Below are 18,279 nucleotides of genomic sequence, written 5' to 3' on the forward strand. Positions count from 1 at the left end.
TGTTCAAAACTGGTCACTTAAACTATATTATTTTGTTAAAAGTGGCCTACACAATCCTTTCGTGTTTTAACCAGCTTCTCAATCTTAAGCTTAATCAATATTAAACAGTTTCAAATAAAATAAGTAGCGAACTTTTGCATTACGGCACCGACTACTACTGACAATAATATAACCCACATCCAACAAATCCAAATTTAGTGCAAGAGTTCGTGACCTGAGAGTGATGCTGCTTGAAATCTTATTCCGAGATAAACACAATCACTGAATTTGAATAATATTTTCTGAACGCTTCATACACCATCTAATAAACTTGAATCTGCTTAATTTTTCCTTTGGCAATCAGTGTGATGAAACAAATAAGCAGGATAGTAAAATTTGCTCTAAGAAAAGTGCCGACGTGTTCACTAGGCTAAAACAAAGTTTTCTATTGCTAAGCAATTGAGTCAAAGAGTCCCAACATAAACCACTCGAAAAAGCAGAAAAAAAATATGAAAAAATAGCAGATCTCCATAACGTTGGTATCTTAAAGAATACGATAACTTTACTCTCAGGTCGCAGGTTTTAGTCCGTTCATAACCTTGTCAAGTCCTTTTTACAGTAACATTCAGAGACGTAGAATTTTAACAAAATCCTTTAAGCATTTTGTTGCTTTTTTTTTATTTTAAAAAAGGAATTTTTACCAAAGAAATTTTTAAAGACCTTTTAGGTCTTTTTAGAGGGAAAGGGCTCTTCATACCTTTGAGATTATTTTTAACAGCCTAACAGGATATCTCGAAGAACATGTAAAGTTGAAAACAACAACGATATTCTAAAGGGTCTATGTCAAAATCCTATGCGTCTTAATCGACTTAATGGTCGATTATGTACTATGAACCCAAGAGAGAATTATTTTTCTAGTGGATATCTTGGTGAAAGAGACTCGAGGGCAACACTTACAAAAAAAAAAAACACATACACACAGAAAAGGAAAAGATCACGAGGATTTCTGTTTTAGTACGGGAACAAAATAGTAAACAAATCAAAAATTGACAGAATCACCCTTTCAAACGAAAAGCAAAAACATGAAACGAAAGAAGGAAATGCATTCAATAGAATCAGTTTATCACATGGCTTTCAGAACAAATCTTTCATTCGGCTTTCATTTATTTGACCTAATTTAATTTTTTTTTTCATATGAATGGATTCAGTTTCAATTGTATCAATACAAATATGAAATCCCGTCATTGTCATTACATTCCCGTCATCAAAGATTTGAACTGGCGATAATGCTGAGGGCTAACGCAGAAAATAAAACTTCCTTAAAAACTTTTGGGGTTAAGGTTACTTAATGGCAAGAAAATAGATAGGGAAAAATATATACAAAATATAAAAAATATATACAGGCGAATTATAGCCTACGGAACAGAACACATAAACACGTATCCGTGATCTTTCTTCAGGCAAAAATTCAAAAATTATTTTTGCAGATGGAAGCTAGAAACCCTTACATTAAGGTTCTCTGATATACCTAATTTGAAGGTGCGATTTACTATTAAGATCCTTTGGCTTTTTATGGGCGTTTCCGGCCATTCTCGAAAATCCTACAAATTTTCTCAGGCTCACAGCTTTTGATGGGTACATGAAACTTTATGAACTTTATATATCTGGAGTTGGTATAAAAAGCCAATTCATTTGATGTATCTATTGTTATCAAAATTCCATGTTTTAGAGTATCGGTTGCTATTTGGCCGAGTTGCTCCTTAACTACAGTTTGTTACCGTGAACTATTTAATTAATTGATCAGACTTGGAATCGGCTCCCAGACAGAATATTGATGGCGTGCATGAACATTAATTTCATGACAACTTCGTACAGGTATTTCTGAGACCCGTATTACAAGACTTCCACGACTTGAGCGGATCAGTTTTTTTTGGAACTAAAGACTCCCTACACAAAACCTGAAGAGCCGTGACAGATGCAGCTGCTGACGAAGCTTGCCTTGCATTGACTATTGGAACTTCTTTATGTGATCCCCACAAACTGGTTTCATTCTGTAGCGGCTGAATCACAGGGACTGTCACGGCACTTGCATCTGTTGATACAGAATCCAGTAAGGCCAAATCCATGTCTCTTGCTATTTTACTCTCAATTTGGAGAAGATCGTTAGGGGTAATATACAATTTCTTGAAACGCGGATTGAAGTATGTGGCAGTCGTGACGAGTGTGACCTGAAGAAGACCTATAAGCCTAGAAGGTATTTTTTCTAGCCAAGCCTTTCAGAAGTTCTCAGCAAAATTTTAGAGTCCACCCTCACTAAACGTAGTTTGAGAACTGACTATGTCAACTTGTGGATACAGCTGTTCATGCTGCGTATCAGTATATATATATATATATATATATATATATATATATATATATATATATATATATATATATATATATATATATATATATATATATATGAGTCAATTGGCTGAATTCATTATTCTTTGTCTTCTGTTGGACATTCAGCGGTAGATACAAGAAAAAGCCGAAATAATATCGTTTTCGATACTGATATTTACATTTTGAAACTCGATATCGATATTTTGTGCGATATATCGATATCCAATATCGCTCTACACTAAAAAACTGATCTCACAAAAAAAAACAAGAAAACGAAAAAAATACAAACAAAAAATCAAAGAGATAGGAGCACTTTGAGACCACATGTTTTTAAAGGTGCTCCACCACCTCCTTGTGTGCAAGAGGATTTCTTCAAAAGCAGCAGGAGAATCACACCAGTCTGCTAAGAAAGCAGTGCGTGGGTTTTGTTTAAAACTTCATAATAAATAAATTATATTATGTTTGTTTTTTTCATTTCTAGAAAACATCAATCCAAAAAAGCCTTCACATAGAACACTTTAAAAATGTGGACTACAGAAATGTACGAAATAAGCATTATTATACTTCATTTTAATCAATTCACACAAAATTTATATATCAAGACAAATACAAAATGATATAAGCCCGTCAAAAAACCATTTTTTGGTTTGATTTTGGCTGCAACTGATTGTTCATAAATGACTAATTTCTATATAAACGGACCAATTCTAGTATTTCTTCCGCTAGACCTTCTTGTTCTTCATCAATGCCCACAATCTGTAAAGACAACATTTTATTACAATATTGTTGATAATTTCGTTACTTAGTAGTTTATGTTTGTGATCGAGGTAAACAAAAATAAAAAGAAGGGAGATGCATATGTATGATGAAAATAGAATACTTTGGTAACAAAATTATGGAAACTACAACAGAGAACGACAGAGAATTCTGAAAATTAGGCCCCCAGAAAGCATTATATTAAATAGTTTCTAACCTAACCTAACCAAAATACCAACTAAAATATTTGATTAAAATATACTTACATTGTAGTGTATATACACTCTTTCACGCTAAGCTGATCATCACCGACTAAATACTGAAATACAGAAAGAAACCGGTTCTGTCAGACCAAGAACCAGAGTGCGGTGGCTATCAGAAATAAGTACCAAATTACATTTTGCCTTTCTTTCATTAGACTAAAAAGATATAGGCTATCAGGTGACTTCCTTATAGTTGCTTGGCGGTTAAGCTGACCAGGCTTTTAGACATTATCGCACTGTCTTGGACATTATTTTTGTCCATATTTACGAAATTTGTTTATGGTAATTATCACCAACACAGGCTCTTGGCAAGCAGAATATGATTATTATTGTAAAAGATGTTGCAGCATCTGCGGCGCTTGTAATTTCTACTATAACTACTGTCGGTAATTTTATTCCACTTCTAAATATGTGCATAATACACAAAGGTTCCTACTGACAGATTTTAATTGAACCTAGATTATGATAAAAAACAGGTTTATTGACAACTATGATTATAAAACTGACAACAGGTTGATTGAAAACTGTAATGCGTAAAACATAAGACAAATCAATCGAATACGATACTACTTAGGAATACTATGCATTTGTGCAAAAAGACAAAACGGCTTTTAAACACATGTAATTGGAAGAGTCAGCTGACTGTTCATGTTCTACATTTACTTCTTCATTAAAGCATACATCGCCACAGTGCGGACAGCAGGGTTGCCCCCTCCTAGTGATTTATCACTATTTCTAGTGATTTTTTATGATGCCTAGTGATTTTGGTACTCCTATGTTAAACGGACTCTTTTATATATTGCTAGTTTGGTTAATGCTAATGAAATAAAATAGGATGAATATATAATAGTTTAGAAACAAATTTGGGTTATATATTTACATATTATGGGGGTGAGGGTATAGCTTAGAATATATTAATACGTAACCTAACCTAACCTAAGTAGCTTCCCCCCCCCCAAACCCCAAAAAGCCACAGTTTAATATCAAATACGCAATGAAAACCATGCTATCATTGCCTACTCTATAGCAGTTAACACGTCAAAAACGGGTTTTATCATTGCCTACTCTATAGTGGATGCCTCGGGTTTTCGGGACTGGTTTTAAAAGAGTAAGTTTAACATAGGAGTACCGTGATTTTTTTCTAGCTAGTGATTTATAGTGATTTCCGTTCTACAACTAGTGATTTTTCACTAAATCTAGTGATTTTTCACGATATAGCGTGAAGATTCATGATTCAATCGAATAAATCATACAAGAAGCTAACTAACACACACACAAAAAAAAGTGATTCACTACAGTTCCTAATAAGTTCGAGATTAGTATTTATGCAAATATACCGCCTTTGAAACTTTCGATTTCCCACCATATGTCCATATCCGATATGACCCCAGAGCGTTATCATCAAGATAATAGGCGAACTAGTTAATAACAAAATTTCAAAAATGTTCAATACTTCCTATTTTACAACATTTGCTCAATTCAAGTTTTTGTCTTCATATTTTTTTTCTCTGTAATCTATCAGTTCTAAATTAGATTTTCTTCTGCTAAAACCTTTGAAAGTGAAGTGAATGATGTATATGAATAAACCTTCTATCTCTGCAAACAGAATAGAGATGAAGTAATTGAAAAATAAGAAGGTTGAAAAAAGAAATGATTGACAAAGAAAATCGGACTTTTTATAGTAGGAATGCTTTTTATAATAGAAATTATAATACAACTAGATACATTAAATCGATTGCAGTTTGATGACTGAAGTCCCTTGGGAATAAGGGAAGGGGGGAGGTATCTACTCTGGGGATGGTCTAATGATTGTAATTTCTACTTCTAATATCTAATCAAAACTCCAATAATTCTCCAAATTCTCTTATTTGTAATTGAAACACCTGACAAATGCAGATGATGTCCTATTCTTGAAGTTTTTGGATTTATGTGCTACCATATCAAACAGTTTGTGGTAACGAACTGTAAGAATAGAGCTACAAGGTCGATATATCATCGGCTTATTAAGTCGATTCCAAATATATAAGATTCATTAAGTTTAGTTTTGCCCCTAAAGGCTAAGAAACTTTGAAAATTTGTCGGATTTTTGAAAGAGGGAAGAAGCACCCCATAAAAGTCAAAGAATTTTAATTGAAATCAAACCATTAAATTTGGCGTATCAGAGAACCCTACTGTAGAGGTTTCAAGCCCCTATCTGCAAAAGTGTTGAATTTTGTATTATATAAACTGAAGTATTATATTTTCATCATGTTTTGGCATATTTCATTAGGATTAACATAAATTTTCTTCTTGGGTGTGTTCCGTATAATTAAAAAGTTCCTCTTTTCTTTAAGAAGCAATAAAACAGATGCCTATCGAAATTTGTGAAGCCGGACACATTTTTTCCATGCAATCATAAAAGGGCCGTTTTAAAAATTATTGCTGGTGTCCCAGTAATTATACCAGCTCAACTAGATTAAAAAGAAAACAGTTTCTATATTTTTGGGAAAAAACTGGGGTTTTGAACCAACAAGGAAAAATAAAAAGAAAAAGCAAATACTTTGATTAGATCACCGATAACCAATTTTCAGTGATCGGGGTATAAGCCAAGGGTACCAATTCGGGAACAGGGAGGAAGCAAGGATTTTGTTCCATTCTGTGCATAAAAATGCAAAAAGGCATTTCTCGAAATTTCAAGGGTAATTTTCGCTTGGTAAAAAAAAGAACATCGCTCTAAAGGTATTTTTCCACATCTAAGGGGTAGTTTTACTCCCTTCCTGTAGGTGTTCCTGTATAGAACATGGCAAAGAAACAAAACAATTATTAATTACAATGATAAAGAGTATTATAATTCTAGTGATCTCTGGTCAATAATCTAGTGATTTATGTGCTGATTTAGTGATTTTTTTAAAGAATCTAGTGATTTTTGTTTCTCACCGGGTGGCAACCCTGGCTGACAGTTAATTCTAAACATAAACTAGTCCTATAAATAGTTTAATAACATAGTTTTGACACTTATACAGCCCATGGCAGATCATCTTATCTTGACATATTTCTTAGAGAATATTCTAATTATTTTCAAGTAATAATCATATGATACATTCGTAAGTGATCATGTTGTTGCAACCCATGGAAACCTCTGGATTTCACCGCCAATAAAGGATGAGCGGAAGACCGGTCTGTACCATAGGCCTAGGCGATAGAGATGGCCTACACTATACTCATGCTTCCAAGCCATGGGCACCGGCAGGGGGGGGGCATGTCCCCTTGGAAATTTGGGACAATGAATTTATTATAAGGAAACCAGGGAAACAAGAGCAGAATAGGGGAAGCCCATTGAAAAAATTTGTGTTGCCCCATTGTTAGCTGCCTGCCAAGAGATTTTGATCCTTAATAAGGAAAATGTAAGTTCTAATTTGTGACTGAATGACCTCTTTCCAGTTTTCCACAAACATTTTTTGTAATACGATTTGGTTGGAGTAACAAAAAAAAAATAAAATCAAATTCTTCGTAGTAATGGATGGTAAGTAAATAACGATCCTTGTTAAAAACGAAAGTATAAGGGCCTAACTGCTAATAACATTAAATCAAAGAACCAGCTTTTTATGGTGATCCTAAATATGCATTTGTTTATTTGTAATTGGTGCAGTCATTAGCACACAAGAAAGTTCGTATAATTATAGAAAACACAAGGAAAACATCTTAATAAGGGGCGATTTCGGTAAAAATATGCCGCCAACTTTTGCTTGTACTGAAAGAGTACCCATGAGCTGATATATGAAGCCATTATAATCAGAAATGTTTCCCTTGGACGGAATGCTGGGAATTTCTGTATTTTCCCCCTGAACAGATATGTTTTTTGTGTTTTATTATCATTTACTTTTTTTCCCAGGAGTGATTGTATATATCTAGTTGTCACTTTGAAAAAGATTTAATTTTTTACAGTTATGAAGTATAAAGGTGTCAAATATATTGTTTTTTTTTGCATTCAAAATTAAATTAAAAATATTGAATTGAAATTTTTTATTTGATTTACTTAATCTTAGTTTTAATTTTTTACTTTTAACAAACTACTTTTATAATGCATTACTTTTATAAACACTGAGTCTAAATGCACTAAATATTTTGGTGTATGATAACCAAGTTCAAAACTGTCAATATTGTTAAAAAATATCCGTCCAACGGTCCGGCATTACTTAACAGAACTGAATACTAGGAGTTTATATCTTAGTTTTTGTATGTAGGCTATTGTTTTGAGTATTTTTTGTAATTACTTATTTTTCCCATTTTTATTCACTTTTAGTTTAATTGACATGTTTTTTCCATTGCCTTTAGAAAAATGTTTGTCTCTAAGCTTCATTAAATAAAAAAACAAGTTTTTTCAACTGAAAGTAAGGAGCAACATCGAAACTTAAAACGAACAGAAATTATTACGTAAAGGAGGGGGGTTGCCCCCTCCTCAGCACCTTGCTCTTCACGCTACAGTTTTTCAAACAGTGTTTAAAAAAAGTTACTTATTGTTCTAATTAAATGACCCTTGTCTTTCAGGAGTCGTTTTTAAAAAATTGGGACAAAATTTACCTTAGGTGTTTTGGCGTTTAAATTTCTGTTCGTTTTAAGTTTTAACGTCGTTCCTTACTTTCAGTTGAAATTTTTTTTTTTAATTTAATTTCCGATTGTTTTTTTTAAATAACGCCAGGATATCTGGCTCCACCTCCAAAGAAAAATCCCCCTCCCGACAGAAATTTCCTCTGGATATTTCAATCCTGAAGAAAATTTACCCCGGGCAATTTAACATCTCCACGCGTAAAATTGAATCGGTAAAAAGAAAGCAAGACATATAAAGTAATTTCCCACCGGGATTTTGGCAAATGAACTCGGTATGAAATTTCCCTTGAAAAGTTCGCCCTCTGAAAACATCCCTCTTCGTGGAAAATTCTCTCAGTGCAAAATCCTCCCAGCAAAAATTCCATCCTCCCTTCCCAAACGCAAAATGTATGAATACTTCCCAATAATAAATACTACACGTGAACAATGGGCAAATTCTATAACTTAAGAACCTTTCCCCAGGGGGTATAGGAGGTCATGTTATTCTTAAAAACATAGTTTTCGGCCTTTCAACTATGCTGAACAAAATAGCTATCTTAAAATTTTGATTGAACAATTTTGGGAAAAAGTGGCATGGGATGGGGCCTAGTTGCCCTGTAATTTTTTGGTCACTTAAAAAGAGCACTAGAACTTTCCATTTCCGTTACAATAAGCCCTCTCCCGACGTTCTAGGCCCACTGGGTCGATACGATCACCCCTCCAAAAAAAAAAATGAATAAACACGCATCCGTGATCTTTCTTCTGGCAAAAATAACCAAATTCCACACCTTTGCATATATGCGCTCGAAACCTCTACAATAGGGTTCTTTGATACGCTGAATCTTATGCTGTGATTTTCATTAAAATTCTATGACTTCTAGAGGGCCCTTTCCCCTTTTTTCAAAAATCAGACAAATTTTCTCAGGCTCCTAACTTTTGATGGGTAGTATTAAACATGATGAAACTTATATATTTGGAATGAGCGTAATAGGCCAATCCTTTTGATATATCATTTGTATCAAAATTCCGTTTTTAGAGTTTCACTTAGTATTGGTCCGGGTCGCTCCTTACAGTTCCTAACTACGAACTGTTTGATTTCCCATCAAAATCCAAACAGAGATCATTGGAATATTGATCGTTTTTTCTGCATTAAAAGTATTGTATTCATAAGACTTTACAGTTTCATGTAATGTAATGAAACAAATAGAAAAGGTTCTTCAACTAAAGTAAGGAGCAAGTTTAAAACTTAAAACAAATTGAAATTACTCAGTATATAAGGGGGACTGGCCCCTGGCCCCTTAAGTAAATCAAATAACACCTTGCTCATTGAGAAAACTTTTTTAGTGTTTTCAAAACTCTTTTTTTTTCTTCCAATTGCAGATTTTCTTTAAAAATTTGGACAAAAGTCGAACTTCAAAATAAAGAGTAAGGAGCTAAGGAGGAGACAGTCCGCTTCATATAAAGAATAATTTGTTCAAATAGGTTTCAAATCGGTTCTTTGCTTTCAGTCGAAAAGCTTATTTTTTTTTATTTAATTTCTGATTATTTCTTGGTCAAGCTTTCTTCAAAAATAATTTAACTCTACAATCAAAATATGTTCTATTCATTTTTTATCATTAATCCTCATTTTCAGGGAATATCTATTGAACGTACATATAATAAGATCTAAGTACTTTAGCACTAAAACTCTAAACATGTGAAATCTGAATTAGTCAAGTTTGTTTCTGAGAGGCTCATTTACCACCTGTTTTGTCACTATTTTATTTTCCATAGTTTCTGCTTTTTGAAATCATAGCTCTCCCCTTAAAAATATACACTGAAAATGAACAAAGATACTTTTCAATAATATTCTACACGATTCAAAAATTTTAAGGAGGAGGTATTTTTTTTTTTTTTTTTTTTTTTTTTGAATGGTATTGTAGATATACTTTTTGAGGCAATTGTTTGGTGGATAAAAAGTTATTATACACTTCCATTAACGGTTTCCAAGAGAATTTTCTTTTTGTTAAGAAAAAAAGCGTAAAAAAGAGGAGAATGGAAAAGGGAAGATTTCAATTCAATATTGATGACTATTTTTAATTTCAAAAACAGCAGCCACTTTTTGTGGTTTGACCAAAACATACATAGATTTTGAAAGCAATTGGGCCATAATAAAAAAAAAACTCGGTTATATTATTGACTCTCATGTGCTACTGACCGTTAGAACAAATTATTACTAATACAAAGGTAAATTCACACCATTGTGCATTCTCTCTTTTAGTTAAACAATAGTTTTCAACGTTATCGCATGCACACTTCACAAGCATATTAAGTTTAACTTTTTAAAGGAGATGGAAAAAAAGTAAATTTCAGGGTTTTTCTATTGGTGATGAATAGGCATCAGCACTGTTACTCTTTTGCCAGCATATTTCTGCTTGCTAAAAAAAGGAGCAGTTTATTTTTTCAATTATTTTTTTTTATTTCTGCTATTGTTTTTACGAAAAACGGAACAGAAACAGGTTATATGTTTATATTTACCCAAAAGGTTTCATTTATATTTTTGTTTTCCCAAAAAATAGAAGAAAGCACAGATAAATAGTTTTATATCAAAAAGTGAAAATGACATCGTTTTTATATACATTCCTGAAAAAGGCTTATGCCAGCTGTGCCTCTCACTCAGTCTATCTTGGCTTTTTCTCCAATTAGCCATAGATTGATGGCAACGTTGCTTTTTAGATTAAAATCAAGTTGCCATCAATCCATGGCTAATTGGAGAAAAAGCCAAGACAGATAGTCTGAGTGAGAGGCACAGCTGGCATAAGCCTTTTTCAGGAATGTATAAATGTTCCCATACCCATATCTCTGGTATTAGAACACATTTAAATGTATTATAAAATAAATTTATTAATATGCTCGATTAAACAGTCATTAATCTGCCAAATCAAACATTGTTAATATTTATGAATTTTTCACATCGTTTGTTACAACAACTTTAAATTCCCAATTCCTCAAAAAAGCAAGAAAAGCACTATATTCAACAAGTAAAGAGAATTTGAAGTAAAGAATTTGAAAATTATTTATTTATTATCTTCCCGCGTCTTTCCAGCCCCCTCAACTCTTCAAATTTTTAATAGGTATAGCTTGGCTAACCATTTTATGGTCTATTTCTCTGGGAAAACTTCATCAAGCCTAAATCAAAATGGCACTTCATACTGTTCTAAAAAGAACCTGAAAGTTACTAAGCTACTAAGCTACTTATAAAGCTACTAAGAGCTTTATCCACTGTTATCATTTGCAGGCTCTAATTAACTCTGCTGCGTGTCAAGGAGACCAACCATTACTCGGAGAGAAAAAACTGTCTCTACCTTTAGCTAAAACTTTTTCACTGCAATTTTTCAAATTTTCCTCGTTATACGCATAAAAATCTTTTTTTCCTTCCTGTATAATAATGAAGTTTAAGATTTTGATTTTTGGGGACGATCTTAGGTCCCTTCTTGTACGTAATAAAAATCTAGTTTTTTAGTTGCACCTAGGTTCCACTGAATTTCAGGGGCGTCGTTTGGGGATGGCAAGGGGGGGCAGTTGCCCCTCCAATAATGTGAAAAAAAACTATAATACATCCAATGCCCTTTGACTATCCGGATATGGACCTTTCTTGCCCCCCCCCCCCAATAAAAATGCTGGAGATTCGCCCCTGCTGAATTTGTTATCATAAGAGATAAGGTATCACGTAGAATCGTTGTCAAGGTAGGAGATTACTGCTGCGAAAGGTTTGGAGCCTGAAGGGCTGAACAGACGTTTCGTTTTCTAACACGATTTTAATAGATTGCGCGTATACATGATTTCGCCGAGTTTATGACAGCTAGGATTAAATTGAATAGCAATAGAAGAGATAAATAAGACTTATTTTGAAGAAAAATTTTCAGACCACAATGGATATACCAAAACGGTATGGCAAATTATTAGTGAGTTTACGGAAAATCAGAAATGTAGCTGGTCACCTTGCACTGAATTTACAGGAAGTTCTATAAGTGAGATATTGCGAATAATTTTAGTCACTTTCATCATTAAATCGTCTCACGAGATTGAGAATGTAAACCTTGAGGGGGGAAATGTTTAGTCAGGATTTTTTTTTACTCACATGGTGAAATCTGGAGTAGGCCTACCAGTTGAAAAAAATGCACAGATGATGAAGTTGTCAAAATAGTGGAAAGCCTACGATCGAAATTGGAAGGGATAGATAACGTGAATCTGAGAACTTTTAGGACTGCAATGATGAATACATTCACATATGAATGCTTTACATCATCAACTTGTTACAAGAGACGGAGACCTTTCCATTTGCTTCAAGGCAAGCTAAAGTTGTTCCGCTCCATAAAGGCAGTAGCAACTCAGATGCTCGAAAATGGAGATAGACACACAAGACGTACAGGCGCACACAGAAAAGAGCACAAAAAAGTTTGTCTTTTTACGGCTGAAAAAGTTTGGAAAAAAAAGAAGATAAATCTTAGATCTAAGAGTAGGATACTGGAAGCTCCCATAGTGACAGTTGTCAAGAATAGCTCTGGAACGCTTCGAAAAGCAGAGGAAGATATGCTAGGTGTTTGGCAGCGGAAGTGTTTTAAGAAAATTCCACAACCCCGTTTGGACGACTGTATATAAAACAAAAAACTGTATAAAAATGTGGTCTGACCCTACTGCCTAGGGTCACGATGGAAGACAGTTTAAGAGGGTTACGTCAGGTTGTACAGTTGCTGGGCTGTCAAAAATGAATTTTTAGCGGTAGTAGCAGAATCCGCTAGGGTACTAAGACACTAAATCACATCAGTCTAATCACTGCCGCTGCAAAGCTAGAAGCAATCAGAAATTCAATGGCATAAAATTCGTTCTTTTACATGAACATTAATTATTTTCATTTTTTTTCAAGTTAAGAAGTATGACAAAGCAATTTAATTTGGAAAAAAGTATACAATTAAAGGACACATCAAAGAAAAGTAATGGCTTACCAATCCAATTTGAGCTGAATTGCTGGGTAAAAGGTTAAGAATTTGTATTGTGTTCTCGACGCTTAGACCAAGATCCTCCAATTTTTTTTCAAGCAATCGAATTCGGTCATATCTCTCCGAACCACAAGCAGAATCATTTAAATACTCCGAGGCCTAGAAAGTACGAAAATACTATCTAAAATCTAAAAACACAAACAGCAAGGACATTACTTAGAAATTGAGAAGAAACTGTAAAAACCTTGGGAAAGAGGGGGCATATGGCCGAACATTTTCTTTGTTTCACTGAACACGTGTCTTTAAGTAGCACTGTTTTTGTTTAATTATTAATTTTTTTTAAGAAAGAGAGAGAGAGAGAAAGAGAGACAGGAGCAAGAGAGAGAGAGAGAGAGAGAAAGAAAGAAAAAGAGAGAGAGAGAGAAATTCATTTTAATTAAAGACCAACATTCACAAACATCCTTTCGAAACAGACATATTTGTTTCATATACAAACTTGTTACATATTTGTTTTTCATACAGATTTTTTTTTAATAGAGATTTGATTTTGGCAGGACTCAATGTTTTAATCACTATATATATATATATATATATATATTTATATATATATATATATATATATATATATATATATATATATATATATATATATATATATATATATATATATATATATATATATATATATATATCTGCACATTGTATATCAACACATTTAAATTATGGTCTTCCGTGCCTCAACACCCTTCTGAATAAAACTTTCTACCGCAATAAATAGGTCCCTATAGAAGTCTCCAAAATACCTGGGAGCGGTAGTACTTCCCCTAAAAAAAACTATTCCTTAAATTCTCCAGACTTTGAAAATTTATCAGAAAATGTTCCAGTCCATACCCATACTCCCCACAAAGGGGAAAGCACACCCATCTCCCGAGCCATCTTCATCACATGACTCCCAGTGTCGCCTAGGCAGTGGCACACAATTTGGTCGCACTTGCAATCAACACTTAAAGAGTCTCAAATAAATGCAGTTCTATCTTATATACGTATACGTGTTCTCTCAAAATAACTTGATTTTCTTTTTCAAGGTTCAGTTTTGGCAAAAACACAAAATAAATATTATGTGAAACTTGAAGAAAGTAGATCAAAGAAAGAAGATTATATGGTAAGCACAATATTTAATGGTAAAATTACCTCGTTCTCACTTGAACACCTAAATGTGTTTCGAAACGGCTTATATCTAAGTATCATCTGTTGCTTTTATCTTAATTATACAAATAAAACAGTTTCAAGATATTTCTTAAGTTTACTGTTATGCTTTTAATTTTAAATATTATTTGCATTGTAGAAAGATTAGAAGTGTTTTCTCGTTAGGTTGTGTAAGATAATATTGGGTGTCAAAAGGCGTAACTTGAAAATCTCTCAGACAATGCTAGAAATCATTCAATTTTTGGAAAGCAAAAACTTAAGGCAGTTATATTTGTTCCAAATACTTGTTGAAAAATACCTGTTCAAAAATAATAGCTAAATTCAGCTAAGAAAAAATAAAATATTGCAAACCACTTAACAAAAAAAAGAAGTTTTCGGTATATGAATTAGAACTATAGTAGTAACCAAAAATGGACCAAATATTGAATGTAATGCATTTTTGACTTCAAGAAAAATAAACCGAAATCAGCAACCTGACATTTAAAAGCTGAAACAATCCGAAAATGAGAATATTTGGTTTTATTTTCAGCGTATGTTAGAGTATTTTCAGCTTATGTTACATACAAAAAACAAAACAAAAAACAATGTGATAAGGGCTATGGGGTTACTACTATAATTCACGGGCCATGGAAGGGCAGGGGTAAGCTCCCATACGTTTTAAAATACAATATACCGTTAATAATTTGTTTTGAGGAGGGGGCATAGAGGGCCATGGGTCAGCTTCCATAAATTCTGAAAATTCCAAGAAAGAGTTTTCTATTATGAACTTAACAATCTAGTCAATTCAGTACCTGAACACGATATTTCAGTTATATGTGGTAATTTTAATGCCAAAGTTGGTAATATCTATAGTTATGCACCTGAAGTGACTGAACAAGGTTTGGGTGTCATAAATGATAATGGTGTGCGATTGATAGATATGTATGCTGGCCGTGGCCTAATTGTTGGTGACTCATGGTTTCACCACCGGGGAATCCACAAGTATACTAGGACTTCCCCTGATAGAGTGATAAGAAACTAAATTGACCATCTCTTGATCAGGAAGCGATACAGGCGATGTTTGGAGGACTTGCGTTTCTTTCGTGGTGCTGATTCGTTCTCTGATCACCAACTAGTGATCGCCCGTTTCAAGCTGAGGCTAAAGACTATTGTGAAGTACAAAAGAACTCTTAGAACATTTGATGTGCAGAAGCTAAGGGACAGACATTCGACAAAATTATTGTCTATCCCTCTCTATTAAGTTTTCTAGCCTTGTTTGCAAGGAGAGAACAACATCTGTTGGATAAATATGGACCCAGATCGTGGAAAATGTGCAAAGTCTAGCTGAAAAGACTCTTGGTTTTGCCAAAAAGAAAAGAGAACAGTGGATAAGTGATTCTTTTTGGAATCTCATGTCAGTGAGGAAAGAGGTTAAAATTCAACTAGACTCCTGCGACCTCAGTGCCACCTCTGAATATAAGGATGATCTAAGGAATAAGTACAAAGAAGCCCACAAGCCTGTAAAAAGATCAACTAGAGCAGATAGACGTTTCTTCCTCGACGCCAAAGCTGCCGAAACCGAAGTTGCTGCTAGTAAAGGTGATAACACTGCAGTTTATCACATAACAAAAGAGATCACAGGAGATTTCAAAAAGCCTGCTATTGCGATTGAGAGTAAATCAGGAGTACTACTAACGCGCAAAGAAGAAATTAATAACAGATGAAAAGAGTGTTTCCACTAAATATTAAACGTTGCCCATCCTGCAGATCCTCCAGACCCCTGGTCGACCCCTTTTCCAATTAGACATAAGTACGGAGCCAATTAGTTTACATGAAGTAAAGACAGTACTACGTAAACTAAAGAATGGGAAAGCAGCTGACATCGATGGTATGCACCCGGAACTATTAAAATACGGTGCCGGTGTTCTAGGTGAGCCGCTACACCAAGTGTTAATGCAGATATGGGACTCTGAGGATATCCCCACAGATTGGAAGAAAGGGTTATATTGAAACTGTTTAAGAAGGGTAGAACTGCTGATTGCAACAATTGGCGAGGTATCATCCTACAATCTGCAAGAAGCAAAGTCCTCTCCCAAGTACTTTTAAATCGCATCCAAACAAAAGTTTACGCCATACTCAAAGATGAACAGCATGGCTTCCGACCAAGTAGGTCATGTGCTGACTTGATCTTTAGTCTTATAATACTTATTGAAGAACCAAATGAATGGCGGACTGAAATCATTATGGCTTACTTCAATTTCTTGAAGGGTTTCGACTCAGTCCATAGAGATTCACTGTGGAAAATATTGCACTACTATGGCTTCCCTGATAAAATTCTCAGAATTATAATGGCGTTATATGATGAAGAAATGTGTTCTGTTTGATCTGATGATAGGGAATTGACTGAGTGGTTTAAAGTCAACTCAGGCGTTCGACAGGGGTGCATTCTGTCCCCAGGAATGTTTACAATGCTCATTGATTTTATCCTGCGGACGTGTAACTTCATAGGTGGCATCCAGTTAAATGAAAATCGCACTTTATTTGATGCAGACTTCGCAGACGATATAACGCTCCTTTCTCACTTAAGAGAGGAGCTTCAGTACAACATAAATGAGCTCTCGAAAAGGGTGAACGAATAGGTTTGACAATAAGCACGCAAAAGACGAAAATCGTGCGCATTAATGTGAATAAACTATCAGCTGAGCCACTGACAGTTAAAGCAAAGTAAATTAAAGAGTTAGACATGTTTAGATATCTTGGGAGTCTAGTGAGCACCGATGGAAGCCCCAAGCATGAAGTTGCCATACGTATCGCGTGCGCAGGAACCGTCTTTGATAAGTTAAGAAACGTTTGGGAAACGTTGTCACTTTCTCTTTGAAGCTGAAACGGAGGCTCTTCAATAATAATTTCCTGTCATTACTAATATATGGTTCTGAAAGCTGGGCGCTGACAAGACAGCCAGAGGAAAGAATCCAAAGTTTTAAAAATAATTGTCTTTGAGGAATCTCGGAATCAACTGGATGGACAAAATAACCAACTCATTCATTAGAGAGAAAACTAAACAACCACTCTTTATTGATAAAGTCATAAGCAGTCGGTGGGGATATTGGGGACACATGGTTAGAATGGGCAGCAAACGTCTGCCTCATGATGTTTGGTGTTGGACTCCTCCAGGAGTTCGACGGCACGGACGACAGAAGGTTGCACTTGGACGACGCCAAGAAAAATGCGCAGCGCTCTCAAGAACAACCCTTGATGAACTTTGGCCGAAGATGCTGGAGAGGGCATAGTGGAGAGGCATCGTTGCCGCCTTATGCGCCAACCAGAGTGGGAAGTCCTAAGTCTAAGTAAGTCACCGCACATGAATAATTAAAACAAAATATACTCATTTTATAGAAATGTATATTTTACAGAAATATACTAAAATGACTATATAAAACTAAAAAATATATGTAAAAGTAAAATAAATTAACATAAATTATACAATATACAATTACTTAATTTACAATTTGCAGCTACCTTCATCAAACCACGAAAGTAAATGGCGACACGAAAATACTACGGGCAAACAACACGGGCAAATTTCATGATTCATAGGCCTTGCTGGTATATGAAGGGTATTGCCTCCTCTTAAACACCTCGCTCTTCACTCTAAATTGTTACTTAGTACTTAATGTACTTGTACTAATGTTACTGAGTGTAATTATACTCAATGTTATTAATACTACGTGTAAAAAGTATGGGCAAATTCCACAACTTATAGCCCTTTCTGGTATATGAAAGTAGTAAGCGCCCAATTACTTGAAAATATACACGCAAACCTACGCCTGAGGCATGGATATGTGTGTAAGTTTTCAAGTAATTGGGTTACCAGGGTCATTTAATACCGGTCCTATTAAGGACAAGTTTTTCTGACCTAGATTTCTAGTTCATGATATACAAGTTTTTTTTTTTTGGTTAAACCCGTGGTCATTCATCTGTAAGTTGATTAGTAGGTTTGTTTTTTTTAAACTTGGCTATTCGTTTCATGGGTTTCATTAATAGAACGAGTAATGTTTTTGAAAAGGGTAATTACTTCTTTAGTTTAAGAGAATTGCGAATTTTTTGCGGAAAGGTATTTGCGTAAAGGTATTGCGATGGTTAAGAATGCCTCACGGGTGAAACTC

The 18,279-nt window shown here is 34.4% G+C and overlaps 1 protein-coding gene across 1 annotated transcript in view; it reads right to left on the minus strand.

The window, feature by feature from the left end:
• Positions 1-2,917: 2,917 nt before the first annotated feature.
• LOC148951370 (uncharacterized) overlaps positions 2,918-18,279 on the minus strand; it is a 53,642-nt gene continuing 38,280 nt past the window's right edge. Inside the window, exons 4-5 of the mRNA XM_089090268.1 lie at positions 12,935-13,087; positions 2,918-3,120 (exon numbers count right to left, since the gene is read on the minus strand). Of these exons, the coding sequence (XP_088946394.1) occupies positions 3,046-3,120; positions 12,935-13,087 (228 nt within the window). The 3' untranslated portion in view covers positions 2,918-3,045. The remainder of the gene's footprint in view (positions 3,121-12,934; positions 13,088-18,279) is intronic.

The sequence above is a fragment of the Artemia sp. Qi Xiang Cuo genome, chromosome 6 (assembly GCF_049724085.1).
Source record: "Artemia sp. Qi Xiang Cuo chromosome 6, ASM4972408v1, whole genome shotgun sequence".
Taxonomy (NCBI): domain Eukaryota; kingdom Metazoa; phylum Arthropoda; class Branchiopoda; order Anostraca; family Artemiidae; genus Artemia; species Artemia sp. Qi Xiang Cuo.